Source organism: Oncorhynchus tshawytscha, linkage group LG08 (assembly GCF_018296145.1).
Source record: "Oncorhynchus tshawytscha isolate Ot180627B linkage group LG08, Otsh_v2.0, whole genome shotgun sequence".
Taxonomy (NCBI): domain Eukaryota; kingdom Metazoa; phylum Chordata; class Actinopteri; order Salmoniformes; family Salmonidae; genus Oncorhynchus; species Oncorhynchus tshawytscha.
Window position 1 is genome coordinate 28,721,266 of NC_056436.1, and position 22,111 is coordinate 28,743,376.

General features: G+C 44.6%; 1 protein-coding gene across 4 annotated transcripts; it reads right to left on the minus strand.

Moving 5' to 3' along the window:
- Nucleotides 1–1,108: 1,108 nt before the first annotated feature.
- Nucleotides 1,109–20,490, minus strand: LOC112256710 (autophagy-related protein 2 homolog B). 4 transcript variants are annotated; one of them, XM_024430146.2, is made up of 43 exons: nt 20,363–20,490; nt 19,023–19,404; nt 18,748–18,910; nt 18,439–18,591; nt 18,237–18,339; nt 17,929–18,091; nt 17,661–17,840; nt 17,455–17,551; nt 17,191–17,355; nt 16,904–17,055; nt 16,697–16,808; nt 16,360–16,603; nt 16,108–16,270; nt 15,841–15,933; nt 15,413–15,601; nt 15,010–15,283; nt 14,800–14,908; nt 14,491–14,698; nt 14,225–14,367; nt 13,967–14,130; nt 13,556–13,731; nt 13,290–13,440; nt 12,957–13,150; nt 12,724–12,804; nt 12,494–12,600; nt 9,893–9,985; nt 9,734–9,804; nt 9,554–9,630; nt 9,288–9,458; nt 8,859–8,991; nt 8,567–8,766; nt 8,235–8,464; nt 7,940–8,057; nt 7,651–7,842; nt 7,450–7,551; nt 7,199–7,277; nt 6,842–7,061; nt 4,217–4,286; nt 3,907–3,989; nt 3,614–3,735; nt 2,133–2,287; nt 1,857–2,006; nt 1,109–1,720 (listed from the first exon to the last, which is right to left on the minus strand). In XM_024430146.2, the coding sequence occupies exons 2-43, from the start codon at nt 19,182–19,184 to the stop codon at nt 1,490–1,492; spliced, it is 6,243 nt and encodes a 2,080-aa protein (XP_024285914.1). In that variant the 5' UTR covers nt 19,185–19,404; nt 20,363–20,490; the 3' UTR covers nt 1,109–1,489. The 4 variants fall into 4 exon arrangements, with proteins under 4 accessions (XP_024285914.1, XP_024285916.1, XP_024285915.1 ...); XM_024430148.2 differs by lacking the exon at nt 20,363–20,490 and adding an exon at nt 20,043–20,283; XM_024430147.2 differs by lacking the exon at nt 20,363–20,490 and adding an exon at nt 20,034–20,283.
- Nucleotides 20,491–22,111: the final 1,621 nt, after the last annotated feature.

Consider the following 22,111-nt stretch of genomic DNA (forward strand, 5'->3'; position numbering starts at 1 on the left):
GAGCTGACTTTTCAGCACCACTACATTTTGGCTATATACTCCATCCTGTATATAGCCATGTTATTTTCTACTCCCTATACAGTGCCTTTGGAAAGTATTCAGACCCCTGGACCTTTTCCACATTTTGTTACATTACAGCCTTATTCTAAAATGGATTAAATATTTTTTTTCCTTCAGCAATCTACACACAATAAACCCATAATGACAAAGCGAAAACAGGTTGCTAGAGATTTGAGCAAATTTAGAAAAATGTAAAACAGAAATATCTTATTTACAAAGTATTCTGACCCTTTGAGACTCAACGTTGAGCTCAGTTGCATCCTGTTTCCTTTATGGTAGAGTGGCCAGATGGAAGTCACTCTTCAGTAAAAGGCACATGACAACCCGCTTGGAGTTTACCAAAAGGCACCTAAAGGATTCTCAGACCGTAAGAAACAAGATTCTCTGGTCTGATGAAACCAAGATTGAATGCCAAGCGGCACGTCTGGAGGAAACCTGGCACCTTCCCTACGGTGAAGCATGGGGGTGGCAGCATCATGCTGTGGGGATGTTTTTCAGCAGCAGGGACTGGGAGACTAGGCAGGATCGAAGGAAAGATGAACGGAGCAAAGTACAGAGAGATCCTTACAAAAACCTGCTCCACAGCACTCAGGACCTCAGACACAGCCAAGACAACGTAGGAGCGGCTTCTAGACAAGTCTTTAAATGTCCTTGAGTGGCCCAGCCAGAGCCCAGACTTGAACCCGATCAAACTTCTCTGGAGACCTGAAAATAGCTGTGCAGCGATGCGCCCCATCCAACCTGACAGAGCTTGAGAGGATCTGCAGAGAAGAATGGGAGGAACTCCCCAAATACAGGTGTGCCAAGCTTGTAGCGTCATACTCAAGACTCAATACTGTAATCACTGCCAAAGGTGCTTCTACAAAGTACTGAGTAAAGGGTCTGAATACTTATGTATATGTAATATTTCAATTTTTTTTATTTAATAAATTAGCAGAAATGTCTAAAAACCTGTTTCTGCTTTGTCATTATGGGGTATTGTGTGTAGATTGAGAAGGGGAAAAAAACTATTTAATCAATTTTAGAATAAGGCTGTAACGTAAAAAATGTGGAAAAAGTTGAGGATTCTGAATACTTTCTGAAGGCACTGTATGTTATTTTTACTCGTTATTTACTGTGTATTTATTCCTCGCATCACTATTTCTATTTTATTTTTTATCTGATCTTTAACTCGGCATTGTTGGAAAAGTACCCGTAAGTAAGCATTTCACTGTTAGTCTACTATGCCGGTTGTCTACGAAGCATGTGACAAATAAAATGTGATTAAATTTTTTGCATCAAAAAGTAAATCTACAGAGCCAGTTCCTTCCAGCTTGTAAGACTCAAAAGGCCTTGCAACAGCTGAGACGGAGTGTGTTCTCTGAAACAAAATACACCGCCCTCTGATTCCGCACAATCATCTCTTCAGTCATTGGACAGCAGTCGACAATCACTCCTCCCCTTGCCGCCATTTCTGGGATTCCTCCTGGCGTGCGTCTGGGTGGATCTGGTTCCTCATGCCCCCCAGTACGTTGGAGGTGGCCTCGGTGGCCATGATGAGAGGCTTGACCACAGCTGGGGGGAGCTGTCTAAGGACCCCACCCACTGCCCCGGTCATCCCACGCTGCTCATGCTCCCGTGTGGCCGTGTCATAGATGGTCAGAGCAGTGTCCGTGATTCCCTGTTGGGACACACATTGAACATGATTTATAACAGTCCTGATAAGTAACTTCATTCTGTACTCAATATTGTAGTGTTACACTTTAAGCAGCACTACAAGCAGATGAGATGCAAATTGCTAGCATCTTGCAATTTACCTCTTTTACAACACTGTAAGCGTTGGCTACTCCTTCTCTTAGGTCAACTGGCTGATGAGCAAATCGGTAATGAGAGAACCGTTTTATTCTCTTCATCTCCCTCTCATCGGATCCTGGAGATACCATGTCATAGGCAGTCTCTGCTGCTGCCTGAAGAGCACAAATCGTTTTGCATTCCATTATGGAGCCTGACAAACTGCTAACACAGAAGTTGAGATCCCGGACAGTTACAACCTACATTAGAAATATTTCATCTGGACCAGGGTGTGTTTATACCTGGATAGTCCGCACCATGCGGTTGGTAAGCTCCAGAGCAGCCATAGCTGTGGAAGTGCCAAAGGAAGCAGTACCCCGCTGCAATCCCCGTACAACCCGACCATCCTTCCGGTACTGCTCTATCGGGAGCCACACCAGATCCCTAAATCCCTGGACTGAACAGGCAGAACATTTTATTTGGTCAACACAAAAAAAAAAATAACAGGATTTCTGACTTTAATTTAGTTTATTAATACATAAAAAAAGTACTCTAACATACATACTGAACAAAAATATAAACGCAAATGTAAAAGATTTTACACTTCAAGTATTAAAGTTCATATAAGGAAAATCAGTCAATTGAAATAAATTAATTAGGCCCTAATCTATGGATTTCACATGATTGGGAATGCAGATAGGCATCCCTTGGTCACAGATACCTATAAAAAGTAGGGGAGTGGAACCAGTTAGTATCTTGCATCATGCAGCGTGACATCTCCTTCGCATAGAGTTGATCAGGCTGTTGATTGTGGTCTCTGGAATTGTGTACAGATCCTTGAGACATGGGACAGTGCATTATCCTGCTGAAACATGAGGTGATTGTGGTGGATGAATGGCATGACAATGGGCCTTAGGATCTAGTCACGGGATCTCCGTGCATTCAAATTGCCATTGATAAAATGCAACTGTGTTTGTTGTCCGTAGTAAATGCCTGCCCATACTATAACCCCACCACCCCAATGAGGTACTCTGTTCACACATTGTCTGCGGTTGTGAGGCCAGTTGGACGCACTGTCAAATTTTCTAAAACGATGTTAGAGGCGGTTTATGGTAGAGAAATGAACATTCAATTCTCTGGCAACAGCTCTGGTGGACATTCCTGTATTCAGCATGCCAATTGAATGCTCCCTCAACTTGAGACATCTGTGGCATTGAGTTGTGCAACAAAACTACACATTTAAGAGTGGCCTTTTATTGTCCCCCGCACAAGGTGCACTTGTGTAATGATCATGCTGTTTAATCAGCTTCTCCTTCTATGCCACACCTATCAGGTGGATGGATTATCTTGGCAAAGGAGAAATGCTCACTAACAGGGATATAAACAAATTTGAAAGACAACATACACAACATTTGAAAGAAACAAGTTTTTTGTGCATACGGAAAGTTCCTGGGATCTTTTATTTCAGCTCATGAAACATGGGATAGACACTTTACATGTTGCGTTTATATTTTTGTTGTGTGTAAGCATAAATACTATTGTTTTTATGTTGATCCAAAAGCTTACAGACTAATTTCCTGTTTGGCGCAATTGGCCAAAAGCATGACCTTTGTCACAGTATCTTGTGTGGTGCTGAGAGGCTGAGACAGAATCTTCTTACAAAGATCCAGTTAATCATTTAAGGAAGCCCTTGCAAATTAAACCACATGCAACATGCTGTCTGATTAATAGGTGAAGGCATTAGTGCCTCAAAACCAGTTTAACATACACATGTCCTACTTACCCAACTGTACCAGCGAGTGGATAGGTCCCACTCCACCCAACAGTCCTGGCAGCTGGTTCTTCTTGATGTCGTTAAGCCACTCATTTATTGCATAGGAAAAGAGCTTATCCACTCCCAACAGTCTGGAAGAAAACCAATAATGTCCTCACAGTTACTGCATACTGTATTATTCATACTATACATAGATAGCTTGTGTGTCATCATTTAACATAAAGAATGACCCAATTAAGTGTTTGTAGGTCCAATGATAACAAATCATACTAATATGAGGGGACTGTACTGATTAAACCTACCCTTGTCTGTAGCATAACCGCCTTAGTTTCAACTCGGAGCAATTAAGCTGTGTCAACCCAATCACAATACCAGCAAACGTTCCCTGTAACAGAGGAACAGCGTAGGAAACATGAGCAAAATGTGCTACTGTGAGGGTAAGAAATGTTATACTTATAAGGAATGTGCTTATCCATCAGAGCTTGTGAACCAAAATATTGCACAATATGTAAACTGGACAACACCAGTTGTCAAGCCTGTCAACACTGGAATCACTGAACACAAAACTGAATGTGTAAGCAGTGTTTTTAAGAGATTGTTAAAACAACATACCTGCTCCATTGAAACATGTTTCCCATGGTAATCCAGACGAATGGGAACTTCAGAAGTAAACCGAAACTCTCTGAGGGAAATCAAACAAATTAAAACAAATATTTCATAATTTGCTAACAACATCAAACACAATGTGGACACCTGCTCGTCTCATTCCAAAATCATGGGCATTAATATGGAATTGGTCTCCCCTTTGCTGCTATAAAAGCCTCCACTCTTCTGGGAAGGCTTTCCACTAGATGTTGGAACATTGCTGCGGGGACTTGCTTCTATCCATTTCTTTTTGGACCTTGCCATGCTGAAACAGGAAAGGGCTTTCCCCAAACAGTTGCCACAAAGTTGGAAGCACAGAATCATCTAGAATGTCATTGTATGCTGTAGCATTAAGATTTCCCACGAGTCCAATGGCGGCGAGCTTTACACCACTCCAGCCGATGCTTGGCATTGCACATGGTGATCATAGGCTTGTGTGTGGCTGCTGCTCATCCATGGAAACCCATTTCATGAAGCTCCCGACGAACAGTTCTTGTGCTGACGTTGCTTCCAGAGGCAGTTTGGAACTCGGTAGTGAGTGTTGCAACCGAAGACAGAAGATTTATACGTGCTACAGCACTCTGCGGTCCCGGTCAGGGAGCATGTGTGGCCTACCACTTCGCCGCTGAGCCGGTGTTGCTCCTAGATCTTTCCACTTCACAATAACAGAAATTACAGTTGACTGGGGCAGCTCTAGCAGGGCAGAAATTTGATGAACTAACTTGTCGGAAAGGTGGCATCCTATGACAGTGCCACATTGAAAGTCACAGTTCTTCAGTAAGGCCAGACTACTGCCAATGTTTGTATATGGCAATTGCATGGCTGGGTGCTCGATTTTATATACCCGTCAGCAATGGATGTGGCTGAAATAGCTGAATCCACTCATTTGAAGGGCTGTCCACATACTTTTGTATATACAGTCGTATGAAAAAGTTTGGGCACCCCTGACAATTTCCATGATTTCCATTTATAAATAATTAGGCGTTTGGATCAGCAATTTCATTTTGATCTATCAAATAACTGATGGACACAGTAATATTTCAGTAGTGAAATGAGGTTTATTGGATTAACAGAAAATGTGCATCAAAACAAAATTAGACAGGTGCATAAATTTGGGCACCCCAATAGAAAAATCACATCAATATTTAGTAGAGCCTCCTTTTGCTAAAATAACAGCCTCTAGACGCTTCCCATAGCCTCTAATGAGTGTCTGGATTCTGGATGAAGGTATTTTGGACCATTCCTCCTTACAAAACATCTCCAATTCAGTTAGGTTTGATGGTTGCCGAGCATGAACAGCCCGCTTCAAATCATCCCACAGATTCTCAATGATATTCAGGTCTGGGGACTGGGATGGCCATTCCAGAACATTGTACTTGTTCCTCTGCATAAATGCCCAGGTAGATTTTGAGCAGTGTTTTGGGTCGTTGTCTTGTTGTAATATCCAGCCCCGGCGTAACTTCAACTTTGTGACTGATTCTTCAACATGATTCCCAAGAATCTGCTGATATTGAGTGGAATCCATGCGACCCTCAACTTTAACAAGATTCCCAGTACCGGCACTGGCCACACAGCCCCACAGCATGATGGAACCCCCACCAAATTTTACTGTGGGTAGCAAGTGTTTTTCTTGGAACGCTGTGTTCTTTTGCCGCCATGCATAACATCCCTTGTTATGACCAAATAACTCAATCTTTGTTTCATCAGTCCACAGCAACTTATTCCAAAATGAAGCTTGCTTGTCCAAATTTGCGTTTGAATACCTCAAGCGACTCTGTGGCGTGTGTGCAGAAAAGGCTTCTTCCGCATCACTCTCCCATACAGCTTCTCCTTGTGCAAAGTGCGCTGAATTGTTGAACGATGCAGTGACACCATCTGCAGCAAGATGATGTTGTAGGTCTTTGGAGGTGGTCTGTGGGCTGTTTTTGACCGTTCTCACCATCCTTCGCCTCTCCGATATTTTACTTGGCCTGCCACTTCTGGCCTTAACAAGAACTGTGACTGTGGTCTTCCATTTCCTCACCATGTTCCTCACAGTGGAAACTGACAGCTTAAATCTCTGCGATAGCTTTTTGTAGCCTTCCTCTAAACCATAATGTTGAACAATCTTTGTTTTCAGGTCATTTGAGAGTTGTTTTGAGGACCCCATGTTGCCACTCTTCAGATGAGAGTCAAAGAGAACAACAACTTGCAACTGGCCACCTTAAATACCTTTTCTCATGATTGGATGCACTTGTCTATGAAGTTCAAGGCTTAATGAGCTCACCAAACCAATTGTGTGTTCCAATTAATCAGTGCTAAGTAGTTATAGGTATTCAAATCAACAGAATGACAAGGGTGCCCACATATTTGCATAGCCTATTTTTCACATCTGATTTAATTTCATACAACTTAATATTGCTACACTAAAAATCTTTGTCAGGACAATACCCCAGTACTCAGCTTTTATTAGAAAATAAATGGCATGCCACTGTGATCATTTTCTGTGACGACAGGGTAAATTATTATGCAGCCTCAGAGGGGTGCCCAAACCTTTTCATACGACTGTATAGTGTACCTGTCTCCACCTCTACACATAGTAAGGACATCTACCTGAAGAAGATGGGCTGGTCAGTGAAGGATGATGCAGTGGCAACCTCAGATTCCCCAGAGTCGCTGTTACTGGGCAGGGTGAGGCCGTTGAGACTGAGGCTGGAGCGGCTCTGTGCAGGCACAGAGATGATGGGGGCAGGGTCCTGGCTCCCACCTCCATTCTTAGTGAAGCTGCACGAGACCTCTGGGGCAGACGGCTTCTTCATTGAAACACACAGTGCTGCAGACCAACAAATGCATCATTGAGGGTCAACATTTTGCTCAGCGACAAATCATGAAATTAAAGCAGTGATGAAAATGCTATTCAATAGGCTACATATTTCATACAATAGTAGCCTCTAGCCAAGGATATTTTACCTTCTTGATCAGGTGGAGAGAACATCTCAACTTCAGCAGCAAGGCTAGCAAAGAAGTCTTTCAAGAAAAACAATGCATCCTACATGAAAATAAAAAGCCTGTGTCATTTCAAAGGGATCAATATTAAAACTGAAATGTGTTAAATGAGAGCATGTGAAAGCCTACAAATTTCCATCTTTTTAAATCTTTTGCAAACCTCAGAAGGATGTATGATTAACTAGATAAAACCAGCATGTTTTTCTCTGGCTCACCTGATCGATGTTGAGGCGAAGGGGCATGAGTGAGACTCTCAGACAGCACTCCTGGGGTGCTTGACCCGTCTCTGGACACATGTGCAGAGCCCGAACTGTCAGCTGCAAGAAAACAAAAACGCATTCAGCCTCATCCACTACCATGTCTTTGATGTGACCACAGTCACATGGACATTACTCTAGATGCCCAGTGTCCCTCACCATGTTGGAGTGGGCCGTGCGGGGCATCTCCTTGCTAGAGTAGAGGTACAGGAACTTGTTCATCTGGGAGGTGGCCAGTCTGTCTCTGATCTCCAGGTCCTGCACGATGAGCACCTGCCGGGACACAGGCTGGTCCGCCGCCGACCCAGAGGCCACCGGGACCTGGGGGTATACCTCATGTTGGAACCGCACCTGAGAAAAGAGCAAGAGGTCCTAAACTTTAGCTTCAGACTCATAGGCAACATGTTGTATAGTTACAGGAGAGGGGGGTTGTGTCATGTTCTCTTACCTTGCTGAGCTGGATCTCCATCAGGACGTCAGGGTTCCTGCCCCGCCCTCCCCCGGCCCGTCCTCCACCCCTGCCCTGTCTGACTGGGGTCTGGGAGGGGGAGCTGTGTGGGGTACACCTTCAACATAACCCAAACATTAACAGAGGAAACTTGATAATCTGTTGCACCTTTTGACCATTACATCAGTTTCTTTCTCTAGCCATCCCGACATTTCACACAATCTCAGTTCACATCTCCCAGTATTGTTGTTGTAATAAAGAACAGTTGAACAGTCCAAAGCACACACACACTCACCCCCAACTTCTAGCTGGAGAGGAGGTGAATGTGGAGCTCCCAAAGTCCTTCCCCCCGTACAGGTGCCAGATGACAGAGATCTCCCTGATGAGGTAGCGCAGCTCTGGGACAGGGAAGTTCAGGGCTCCCCTGCTGGAGTCGCTGCTGTCCAGGGGCAGGCCAAAGTGGTCGTCTTTGATCTCAATGGAGTCTGGGATTAACTTGTTCACCACGGGCTCCTCGTCCCGATCCTGAGACAAACACTCCCATCACACCAATGCAATGGAGTGACACTAAAAATGTACAAGTTATTCAACATGTTGAGTAAGTAAGTATGAGATGCATGCTCTTACGTCTGCTCTGGAGCCCGGGGTCTCTAGAATACAGAAGTCGTCGGTCTCTGGGACCAGGATAGGGGCAGGGGTGATGAGGGGTGAGTGGAGCGTAGGGTAAGTGGGACTCAGCTCCTGTGGCAGATTTCCGCTCTCGTCCGGGAAAAGGAAGAGGTCAGAGCGAGGCTGGTCGAGGTCATGATTCTGCTCCTCATGAATTCCTGTGGGGGAGAGTAAGGACAACGTAAAATCACTCAGACAACTACTATGCATGTAGTAAATGTCAAGTCGTTTTAGTTGTATGTAGTCTCACCGTTGTGTTGCAAGGCCAGGCTGTGCTGGTTGTCTGTCTCTTCCATGGCCTCACTCATCAGGTCCTGCAGCATCTGCTGCTCAGCGTCGGGGAGCGGAGGGGCCTGGGAAGGGGGCCGGCTTGAAGCCTCCGACTGACCAAACAAACAAGGACATGAACACCATTTTAAGTCAGCAGACAGTAGTCCATTGCCTCACAACAATATTTACACCAGTATAATTTCTACACAGTCCAGACTGGTCTACTCTCTCTAGGCAATAGTTTGATATGCTGTAATGGCTATGTTGAGTCATAAATAAGCCTCACAATTTACAGATACAACAAATTCTCCACTGCCCGGTCACTGCTCTTCACTCTCAAGGCAACAGTTTGATATAGCGTAATGGCTATGATAAATCATACATGTATCTGAGGGGTATAAATGCTGACCTTGGCTCTATGCTTGGAACAGGTGCTTTTGGCCTCTGGCCCAGGAGGGGGCACTAGGTCTCCATAGCTGGCCACATACTGGATGAGGTTCATCAGAGCAGCACAGGAGTCTGAACACGTTCTGATGTGGATGACGTCACTGGAGCAGCGCAGCTCAAATCTGGGCTCAGTCTGTCAAAAGACACAGTGAGAAGACTGGATCAACGGTGCCATCTTGCTGTTGGAAAGACTTTTCTCATAGATCAACAGAGGTTGTCAGCTCTTACCAATTCTCCGTCCACTCCAGGTTTGACAGCAGTGATCCTCAGCTCTAATGTTCCCATGTCTACCACCTGCACATAGTCTGGGAGATAAAGCACATGGGTTACTGGTTCAATCAAATCTGTTTAAATAGAGAACATGTTAAAGCATCTTTGAATAACACATTTTACCAGAGTTTGTCTCACCTCGCATTAGATTTACAGAGACGGCATTGCTCTTGTCAGAGAGGAACAACGCTGCTTCATCCAAAATGATCCTAGAACCAACACAAAATACATACTGAAACACATAAACGTCCAACTTCTGATTTCCTGTCATTGACACGTCCATTGCTGCAACTGTACCTGAGAGTGGAGGATGAGTGGTCTAAGGAGACACTGCTGGAGATGCTGAATGTCTCCACAACCAACAGAGACCTGAGTGGCAGGTACAGGGGTCTGCAGAGAGGATATACACCATGTTAAAATACAATCATACAAATCGGGTATTCCCAAAATGGGGTACGCACAATGCCGTCGGGGGTACGCCAAATAAAAATGTGATTCCCATTTGTATTTATCTTTTATTAAAAATATTTTTTCACATTTCAAACAGTACATTTATATTTTCCAACGGGGCTATAAAGTTGGGTGAGGTTTTTTTCCTCACCTGACTAGCCTCGTTTCACTGCCAAAAATTAAATTAAACCATCTTGTGTTCAGCAAAATAACACAATGTCAAATACAGTTAGCCTAGTCAAACAATTAACATCCAATCACATTAACCGTTACTTTCTCGCAGGAAACCTTCACTCTTGCGTAGACATTTAGAAACGAAACATGACAATTCGAAAAATAAGCCACAGGAGTTTTTTTGAGCGAGAATAAAGATGACTTTCAAGTAGTAAGACATGTATAAAAGCAACAGATACCATTAATAAGGGTCTAAAAGCGTTTTATATGGTGAGCTACAGAGTGGCTAGGACAGGCAAGCCCCATACTATTGTGGAGGACTTCATTCTTCCTGCTGCTACGGATATGGCTGGGACAATGCTGGGGGAAAAGGCCAAAAAAACTAGACAATGCCTTCATCAAACAACACTGTTTCACGACGCATCAGTGAAATGGCAGGAGATGTTTTGAAACAATTATTACTTTGCATCCAAGCCAGTGAATTCTATGCGTTACAGCTGGATGAGTCAACAAATGTGGCGGGCCTGGCACAGCTCCTGGTATATGTGTACATTTATGGGGTCAATTAAGGAAGACATCCTCTTCTGCAAACCACTGCAAACCAGTACAGATACAAACACATCTTGACCACCAAAGTCCATTTGATGTCACAAATCTGTCCAGTACTTTAAAAATATCCTCTCCTGTTTTTTAAAGTACTGGACAGATTTGTGACATCAAATGGACTTTGGTGGTCAAGATGTGTTTGTATCTGTACTGATGGCGTAAAAGCCATGACAGCGAGACATAGTGGAGTGGTAACGTGCATGCAAGAAGTTGCTCCCGACACCACTTGGGTACACTGCAGCATCCACCGAGAGGCTCTTGATGCCAAGGGAATGCCTGACAGCTTGAAAGATGTTTTGGACACTACAGTGAAAATGGTTAACTTGGTTAAAGCGAGGCCCCTGAACTCTCGTGTATTTTCTGCATCATGCAATGATATGGGCAGCGACCATGTAACGCTTTTACAACAGCGCGCTGGTTATCAAGGGGCAAAGTATTGACCCATTTCTTTTAAATTGAGAGACGAGCTTAATGTTTTCTTTACTGACCATCATTTTCACTTGTCTGACTGCTTGCATGATGACGAGTTACTCACACGACTGGTCTATCTGGATGATCTGAATGATCTGAATCTAGGATTACACTTTCCATCAGTGTATGATTTTTTGTGTGCAAATGAACTCAAGCTTACGGACAATGTCAAATGTGATATAGCGAAGCACCTAAGTGAGCTGGGTGCATCATTACGCAGGTACTTCCCCGAAACAGATGACACAAACAACTGGATTTGTTATCCCTTTCATGCCCTACCTCCAGTCCACTTACCGATATCTGAACAAGAGAGCCTCATCGAAAATGCAACAAGCGGTTCTGTGAAAATGTTATTTAATCAGAAGCCACTGCCAGATTTCTGGATTGGGCAGCTCTCAGAGTTTCCTGCCTTAGCAAATCAAGCTGTTAAGACACTGATGCCCTTTGCAATTTCGTACCTATTCTCTGCCCTCACTAGCATGAAAACTAAATACAGGTACAGACTGTGGAAAATGATTTAAGACACAGATCTCTCCAATACAACCCAACATTGCAGAGTTATGTGCATCCTTTCAAACACACCCTTCTCATTAACCTGTGGTGAGTTATTCACTATTTTTGATGAACAAATAAGGTTTTATATGTAAGATGGTTAAATAAAGAGCAAAATTATTGATTATTATTATATTATTATTATTTGTGCCCTGGTCCTATAAGAGCTCTTTATCACTTCCCACGAGCCGGGCTGTGACAAGAACTCACACTCATTCTTATGTTTAATAAATGTACCGTATCGTGTGTGTGTGGCAGGCTTACAATGATGGCAAAAAATAACATTTGAGAGTGCGCTGACCCTGGTGCTAGAGCAGAACACAACTGGAGGTTCAATGTTCAAAGGGGTACGGGACTAGAAAATGTTTGGGAACCACTGATCCAGATACACAGCCGAATTAGGTTACAAACGTGACTTATCTACACTGTAGTCCCCTATTTCCCCAACTCCAGTCCTCCAGTACCCCCAACAGAACACATTTTTATTGTAGACCTGGACAAGCACACCTGACTCAACTTGCCAACTAATCATCAAGCCCTAAATGAGTTGAATGAGGTATTTTAAGCTGGGGAAACAACAAAAACGTGTGCTTTTGGGGGTACTCGAGGACTGGAGTTGGCAAACACTGGTCTAGTTAACAGCACCTGTAGTCCAATGAGCAGCTCCACAGGTGCAGATGAAGGGTGGTGACTGAGGCAGGTGGGATGTAACCCAACACAGGCTCATCAGACACATTCAGGAAGTCCACAATCTGTTACACACAACAAAGAAACACTGATCAGACAAGAGTATGGTTAATTTTATCCAAGGGATGCTTAATTTTGTGGCCTCAGATCATACACAAACACCTTGGATGGACATGTGTTGTGTTTACCTGGTCATACCAGCCCAGTTTGGGGGGAACCACTCGGTGCTGGAGTGTGGTCCCTCTCACTCCCACTGCAACCAGGAACTCCTGCAGAGGAAACACATACTAACAGTGAGCAAATATCTCCCCGTCTGTCAAAAATGACATGGCTTTTCTTTCTCAAGCAACAGACTAGTGTTTGAAACACTGGCACAAGTTAATGAACACCAATAGTAGAAATGTAAATGGGGTGTACCTACCTTGACATTGCGCTCCATGTTCTGGGAGGAGATCTTGACGGCGACAGACAGCATGCTGTGGTCCTCCAGGCCGATGCCCTCCGAAGGGGACGCCCTATCAGTCTCAGAGGGGTAGATGGCCGGCTCCAGCCAATGAGGACGCGTCCTGCAGGGCAGCTTGATGTCGGACACTGGGGTGTCTCCTTCCACCAGACCTAGGTAGAGATATAAACCCATACAATGTAACAGACACAGTGGCATCCCCATGAACAATGGCATATTGACTCATTTGCAGAGGGGATCTATGAAGCTCCACCTCAAATGTGTGCCCAGGCTTAACATCTCCCGTCTTACCTTGGTGATAGAGACAGATGTTGCTGGTGTGGAAGCAGATGTAGTGCCTGTCTTTGTAGCCTTCGTACTGTGTCACACTGAACAGGACCCCATTCTTCACCTCCAACCAGAACTCTCCATGTCGGTTATTCAATATAGTCTTATCCTCCTGCTGGAAAATAAAAATTGGGGGACCAGTCAGTCAAACAGTCTCAGAGAATACCCAGCTGTTTAAATGCAATGTAACTGAGAAATGACAGATCATTGTGAATGTAACTCGGGGTTACCTTAGCGCTGGTCTGCAGAGCCACCAGGCCGTGGTTGACGGTGAGGATTACAGAGAACAGGCTCTGGGAGGTCTTGCTCTGGGCTTTGGGCTTCTTCTTCCTGCGAGATCTGAAGCACTGCTCAGAGGCAGGGGAGTAGTGGTGCATGGTCTCCTCCTCCGATCCACTGTCCTCCTCTACAGGCACAGGACACCACAGCCATACGGGTGGGGAAAGTTGCAGTTCATTTGATATGAAGGAATAACATTTTAACCATTACATTTTAGTACATTTTTACCTGGTACATTAGTACATCTCAATAATATTAATGCACAGAACAGAGTGCACTACAGATTTGCAGCTGCGTATGAAAACCATGAATGAGGTTGAGATCCAGCAGATGTTGGTTGAACTATGTAGGGAGAGTCTCACCCTCAGGGCCAGTGGAGCGGAACGGGCTGAAGCTGTCCTTGGTGTAGTGTGCAGCATTGATCAGCTGGCTGGCTACAGACAGCCCTACTCCATACGGCATGTTCTCCACCGTCTCCACAGGCGAGGGAGCGTTGGGCTCCCATAACAGCAGGTCATTGTTTATCCTGCAAGAGAGGGGGAGTTGATTATAGACATAGTAAAATGATCATAATAATAAAATACATTTGATTAGTTTCCCCAGTTTTTTGTTCACAGTACCTGTTATGCAGTTTCTCATAAAAGGCTTTGTTGGGTAATGATAATTGCACATTCGGCAAGCACAACTCTAGGATAAAGCGGGAATTGCTCATGGTTTTCTCCTGGAACTCTGTCATTTCAGCCACATCCCCAGGAATGACCATCTAAAGGAGAGGGGAAGAAATGTCAATCATTCAAGTTGCCTTAATTACCAGTCCTAACTAAATGTTGATCAATCAGTCCTAATTATGTTCAAATGAGCGTTTCAATAATAAATGTGCTCCTACCTCCTCATTCTCATACATGACCCGGCGTGAGGAGAAGGGGGAGGGTTCAGGCTTCCCAAAATCACAGACATCCTTCAGTGAGTGGGCACCTCCCCCCTCCTCCTCCTCTTCCTCCTCAGGGGAGTGGCCTTCAGCCCCCTCGTCCTCCTCCGCAGTCACACGCTCCAGGATGGAGTGGACAGCGGTGGGGTTGACTTTCAGCACCACTCTGGAGGGGCAGGGGAGGGTTAGTAAGGAGAGTTTCACAACATCTAAGGGACAAGGTATGACATGAAGCAGTACAGTACTACAGGGACAGGTGTACAGTACCTGGGCCAGTCAAACTTCCCACTGTCAGAGGTGGTCATGTCTCCATCCATGGTGTGAGAGACCCTGAGGAACCTGGCTGCAGGCTGGTCCTCCTGTTCCTGGAACTTCCCTGTGCGAATGGATGAAAAATGAATACAGAAATGATATATATCAAAAGTGGTTCTGGTTTTGAGGCTAACCTGTCCATAAGCAGCTGGGTGACATACATACCGACTAGTTCTCTGAAGGTGAGCTCCATCTTGGTCTGCTCTGGGGAGCTGCCGCCTGTGAACTCTGTCTTCACCTCCAGGTCCTCCAGCTCCAGGTACAGAACCTCCTTCTGCAGGGACTTCTTAAACCAGGGGCCTCTCTCCTGGTCCGAACGCAAGTCTGGGATGGGGAAGCGCACCACCAGCCTCAACACAGGAGCATTGACTCTTATCGACACGTGAGTGTTGGCTGGAGTACGGCTGTCATCAAGGAAGACCTCTGTAAAGGCCTTGTGCTATGGGGTGGATGGAACATTTGAGGTTATTTACTTTTTCATAGTTATTGCAATAATAGGCAGCTTCCTTAAACACATGGTAAAATCGCTGCTATGACTGTGTAAAGATGGTATTAAGACGGTCCTCACCAAGCTGATGTGTTTATTATAGGATGTGTACATGTGAGAGGCCATCATCTCTGTGGTGACCAGTTTCTGTGGCTGTAGCAGAGAGTTGAGGCGGTCCACGATGCTGATGTCCAGCTCAGAGCGGACCGCCCCCAGCTCCACCTGGAAGTCAGCCTTCCTGGGCATGGTGCTCAGACGCACCTGTCCACCCTGGAAGAAAGCATGTAAGGGGGTAATCTATCAGGCACTGTACAGGATTTGCTACATACTGTACATTGTGGGCCGAATACTAACTTGAGATGCACACAAATCTCAGTTTGACATTAATGCATGACTGATGCAGAATTAAGTTGGAGTTACTTGAGAGTATGGCAAGTTGGGTTGTGGAACTGGGAATCTAATTACAGTGCATTCACTGCAGCTTTTAATCTCCCTAAGATTGCTCTTACCTGCGGCCCTCTGCGTTCAGACAGTTTGTAGAGCAGGTGGAGGCAGGTGGCAGATGGTGCCTCAGTGGTGACAGGGGTATCAAATGTCAGGAGCTGAGGTGGGACAGACCGAGAGAACATCAACATCTCTACAAGCACATGCCATCTACGCCTAGATCCAAAAATAGAATTAAACATCTGTTATGTTGTTATGATATCTGTTATGCGCATGTGTTGTAATCTGATTACTGGGACACGGTGGATGTTGTTGGTGGGGAGGGCCTTTACCTCTGTGTACTGGACCCCTCTTAGGGACACACCCCTTTGGGCCTCAGAGGGGAAGAGACACTCCAGCAGCTCCATCTGGCCCAGGGACACGTCTGTGCTGAAGCTGTGCAGGCTGGAGCCCTGACAATGCTCATATGTCACCTTCATCCCCTGAGCCACAAACCTGAGAGATAGAGGACACATATGACATGGGATTGAGTCAGTCAGGTTACTAAGGTGGCAGGGGAGTGCAAAATATGTCAATAAATTCACCTGAGGTGGTCATAGGGGCAGGCATCGTCAAACGCTGTGCGTAACTGGATGAACCCTGCTGGGGGGAGCTGGTCGGAGCAGACAACCCTGAAGAAGTCAGCAGCCATGGGGGCCAGGGGGCTGGGGGCAGCATCTGGTGGGGGCAAGGGGTCGATGTGGAGAACACACACAGCCAGGCTCCCCAGTGTCAGCCTGAAGACCAGCTCCGGCCTGGACTCATCACCATGGGCTTTGGTTGGGTGGGCTGAAACATAGTACAAAATGAGTGAATTACTGACTTGTAAACACCCTGCTCAGTTTATTCTAAATGGTAGTGACAGTGTATCCTGGTTCTTACAGGTCTGTCTCAGCAGCTTGTGTTGGAGTGGTGAGTCCCGCATCAGGAAAGGGCTTTCTTGGGTCTGCTTCTCCCTCTGTCTAGGCACATCAAGGTAATCGTCCCAGAGGTTCTTAGAGGACAAAGGAACAAAGAAATACACTATGTTACAATAACTATGTCATTAGATCAGGTTAAGATGCTTTTACTAAGTCTAGTGAGACGTACCGTGGCATTGCCAGAGGGAGACTCTCCTGGAGAGGGGGAGTAGTTACTGTTGAGTGACAGGTCCAGGTCCACAGTGGGCGGTTCCCCCAGTGGGGGGAGGGATGACAGGCTGTGAGACATGTCCATGTCAGCCATGGAGAAGAAGACATCCTCTGCTCCAACAAGAAAGAAACTAGATCAAACAATTGTTCATGATATTTAGATATAAGCCTATAATAACTACCAAAAAGCTCAATACAAGTCATCAGGTTATTAAACAGTGGTTGGAGGTAACAATTAATCTGAACCTCGGCTGGACACAGTTCTGGTGGTCTGGCTCTCGAAAAGGTCAGGGTCTTCCCCGGCCATCATTGAGTCCTTCTTCAGGCAGCGGTTTAACTCCATGTGGAGCCGATACTCATCCTCCTGCTGCATGGGACGGTTCCTCTTGTCCTTCCCCCACTCCGGCCCACCTTCGGACACAAAAGCAGAGGCTTATAGTGTTTCACTCAACAACCTCTGAGGCAGCTCCTTTTAAGATATCATCATTAAATTGCAATCATTAAACCCACCTGAGCCTGAAAAAACTCCAAACATGTCCAGGAGTAGGTGAAGTTGCCGTGGAGATAGCAGCACGATCATTGTACTGATCTGTCCATCAACATCCAACTGAAAAACAAAACAACCCTTTCAAAGACCAAGACATTCTGTGCATTTCAGTGTGTCCAAGTTTCACAGCTGCTGTGCCATTTCAATCGTGTGAGAATGCTGACCCAACCTTTGCTCCAGGCATGGTTTGGTTCTGTTTCAGGACAAGCGAGAGATCGATTCTGCCACTAAGGTGACCAATCTGCATGGGTTCAAAGGGTGTTGCAGAGGAAACAGGCTCCGTGAACTGGGGGTGTGGCTCACAGATTATTCTGGGGTTCCAGCTGGGGGATAACTTGGCCTCTGTCTCCTAAGGGTGTGCAGAAAAGGGAAGAGCAAGTGAGTATCAGTTATCTGTGCTTAAAACTACACATGCGATTATTTGGATGTAGACTCACTGCTGGGATGGGTGAGGATTTGAAGCCAGCTCTGGCCGCCTCTGAAAACTCGTCCCAGAAGACGGTGACACCCTCCAGTTGCAGGTTTTTATGTGCAAATGTGGTGGGCTGGTGCACATTCACACTGGAGCTCTCCTCGCCCGTCTCATCACAATAAACAATCCTGAACAACACAAAACAGATAAGGATTTAAGAGTTCACGTAAAGAGTGGAAAGCTCTGTAAACTGCTCAATAAAATCAGGAATACCTAAGTAAAAGTTATTGGACACTACTCGAATGTGCAAGTAGTTGTTATAACCTAACTTACTTGTTGATTCGCATCTCAAGACCGATTCCTGTTTTGGAGTTTTCTGGAACATGTTCTATTCTGAGAACCGTGTCCAAAAAAGTCACCTTGACTCTTCTCAGAACTACAGAAATGAAAGTAGAAATCATAATCAACCCTATTGATCCTTGGGAAAAAGGCCCAATCAAGTGTTAACTTATTGTACAGTAACTTTGTACTGCACCTGTTTCTATGGTCTCTGCAAACTTCTCCAATCCCTCTAGTGGCTGAAAGCTTTCCCCCAAGTCATCCGTTAGTCTCTGGCTCAGACACTCTTTGGCAAGCTGCATGCTGCTCGTCATGAAGCTGGACCAGTACATGGGTTCCAAACCTGATGCTAGGGGCACACAGGAAGAAACAGTCATGGTCAACATGATTTATTCAATTTGTAGTCGATGTGGAATCGTTAGCTAGTTAGCTGTGTGCGCACTCGTAGCAGGTAGCCACAGTACAATGATGCTGAAGAAACAAACAAATGGAGGTGTCTTCTTACCCATGCGTGGTCTGGGTCTGAACACCATCTCCAGTCCCTTGACCTCGAGGGCACAGTTCTCCTGCAGCAGGGACGCCCATGGTACGGTCAGGGAGATGGTCTGGATGAAGCCCTCTATTACCTCGAAGGGGGCATCCACTGACTCCAAAATCTCATTCAAAGACTGAAGGGGAAGAAATAGCACTCAGGCAAAGGTACACACAAAGCATTTATGTCAATACAAATCCAATTATGCCATTGCTATTATTTGTTTACATAACAACGGTTGAACTTACCCACTTGTCCAACGGCACTTGTGCCAGGGATCCAGTGCCTTGATAGAGGTCTAAGCTAAGCTGATCTAAACTCAGTTTCTCTTGTAGGAAATTGCCCAAATACCGATGCAAAAGGTATCTGCATGCCCTCTTCTTTATAGACTCAGAAAATGGCCAAGGCATGTTGGTCTGATAATTGTGGTGGCTGCCAAATGGCTCCAAATATGGAGAAAAAGGATGTTGGAGAACTATATATTTAACATAAGCATGGGTAGCATCGGTCTTGTCATCCTGGCAATTTAAAATCAGGAAAATGTCAGCTTAAACATCCTATACATACAGGGAGAATTCTATGGTTTCTATGGAGAGATGTGGCGATAATTCCAACTTCAGTTCGCTGTACCTATCAATGAAAAGGAACATAAGATTGAAACTCAACTTCACATTTGAACACCACACTAGATAACAAGTTAAGACTTCAGTACCAGTACCATAGCAATATTGTTGTCATTCCTAAGAAAAGTAGACAGCATTACTGTTGGTAGCTACATGTGGGTGACACCACCCTGACTTCCAAGCGTCGGGTTAATATCTATAAAGAATGGGTGGCAATATCTAGCTAGCATCACATCATTGTTTGCGCAAACCGGGTGTCTAACGTTACTCGCTTGATAATCCTGTCCATACCGTCAACTGAAAGGATCCGGCGAAATATGATAGGTTTTAATGGTTTGACAATACTGCTAGGTTATTTTAGTTTGATTACAAATATGTAGCTAGTATGACAAGCTTACCAGGGTATGTCGATAGCTATAAAATTAAATCCCCACATAATCGACTTGTTTCTCGTCTGGGGTTGTTAGCTAGCTAATGTTAGCACGACCAAGCTAGCATGAACCTCTTGAACATTTTGGACTAGAACTAGTTTGTCTGCCACGCTCTTTTGAATATAGCTCAACTGACATGGCACGACAATATGTTACGTGTCATATAATGAGTTCTATATAGCAATTTGATGGCATAATAGCTTACGTTTCTCACCGTCTGCATGAATTGTTTACAAACACTTTCATGACACTGCACCATTGAGAGAGTTCGATAACGTAAACCAGTCTATGGCCCGTGACATGTGACCGGGCAAAACCGGTGAGTGAGGGACGCCCTCTCAAATCGAACAGTAATCTGCGCGCTCATCCATGTTGTCAACAAGGCAGCATGATGCATCGTTAAGAAACACACAACATTTATTTTCCATAAAATATGTTCTAATTTTCAAACGAGATAAATCATTTTGATCTAAATCAATCACTTTTGTATTTAAAAACACATAATCAAACTATTACTACACGTGATTAACCTACGCCAATTTTGTTTTGAGCAGTCTTCGCCATCGGCCAGAACCGGGCACCTGGCTCACGACCGGTTTCCAAAACAGATGCAATCAAGGCTAACCCGCTTCACCCGGGGTATGTCCGGGCATTAATATAACTCCCTCTTGACGCTTTCCACGCTCCGCTGTACGTAAGAAGACAGGGGGACGTACACAACCGCACTCCACCCCTTCTGCGAAAATCTACTAAAAGTGTTTACTGCTCATATGCTCCCAGTAAAACTTTTTCCTCCACAAGCCATTCCACTTGAACTGTTTCTTATGACTTCTGATCAGAATATTGCCATGTTCAAAATCAAGGTGTAGAAATAATTGCAAATAATTCATTATCAAAAATAATTCATAACAGTGGTGTTGAGGGGGGTGCTGAGGAGTATTTCTGTCTGTTATAAAGTTATTTTGTGGAGAATAACTCATTCTGATTGGCTGGGCCTGGCTTCCCAGTGGGTGGGCCTGTCTGGGACGGGCAGATGCCTTCCAAGGCCCACCCATGGCTGCACCCCTGCCTAGTCATGTGAAATCCACAGATTAGGGCCTAATGAATTAATTTAAATTGACTGATTTCCTTATATGAACTGTAACTCAGTAAAATCATTGAAATCGTTGCATGTTGCATTTATAGTTTTGTTCAGTATATAAATTTTTTTTAAATGAATCTATGGCATTTATTTAAGATGCTTAAGACAAAAGCTTATACTAAATAAAACAAATGATTTAAACAGTGCAGAAAGTGTGGTTTCACTTTTTTTTAAATGAAACAGTGTGTCTTCAACCTCACCCTCACGTCCCTGAATGTTCTCTGCTCCCTACCTGCTAAGCTACCAGTCAGGGCAATGCCTCAATCACACCGAAAGCATCATTGCGTTTTGGTACACCAGAAGTACATTTATTTCCAATGAAACGCTGCGTTTGCCTTGCAGCATCGCGTTAGAGAGGCAGTTGCCGTACGTTCTGTGTGGTGCATACATTGGATTTATCGAGTGTATGCTTCAAACTGTATGTACAGTAGTTGAATGTTGAACTTTTGTTACACACACAGAGATGATGCTGCATACCACTTTGCACAATAACGCTGTATGTGTGATCGAGGTGTAAACTACTTCTTTGAGGTTTATTGGCAGACTACATAAGGTGTATTGGCACAATCTAATGTAGAGGTAGTAAAAAAAGGTTAAACCTTTATTACAAAATACTAACTATATTTGTAAGTACATTGTCCAGTAGAGGTCAGTGTTTGAAAGTCGTTTGGAATCGAAGAAAGCACCAGAACCACAGTGAAATCAGTGGGATCTCGCATTTTGCAACACATGGTTGCAAACGCAGCGTTCTGTTGGAAATTAATGTACTTCAGGTTTACCAAAACGCTGTCGGTGTGTTCGAGGCGTTAGCTGCTTAGTGATTTCAACTCATGCCTCATTTCCGATATCAAACGTAAAATCACTAGTGAACAGTAGTAACTATGGTATGAGATGCTAGTCATACTCTGGTCTCAGTAGTTATCACATGACTCATGAATGAATTCCAAACCATCACAACACACCAGGCTTTAAATCAAATTCAATGTTATTTGTCACATGAGCCGACAACAGTGAAATGCTTACTTACAAGCCCTTAAACAACAATGCATTTTTAAGAAAAATAAGTGTGCATTGTTAATTAAAAATGCATTGTTGTTTAAGGGCTTGTAAGTAAGCATTTCACTGTAGTCCGGGTAGCCATT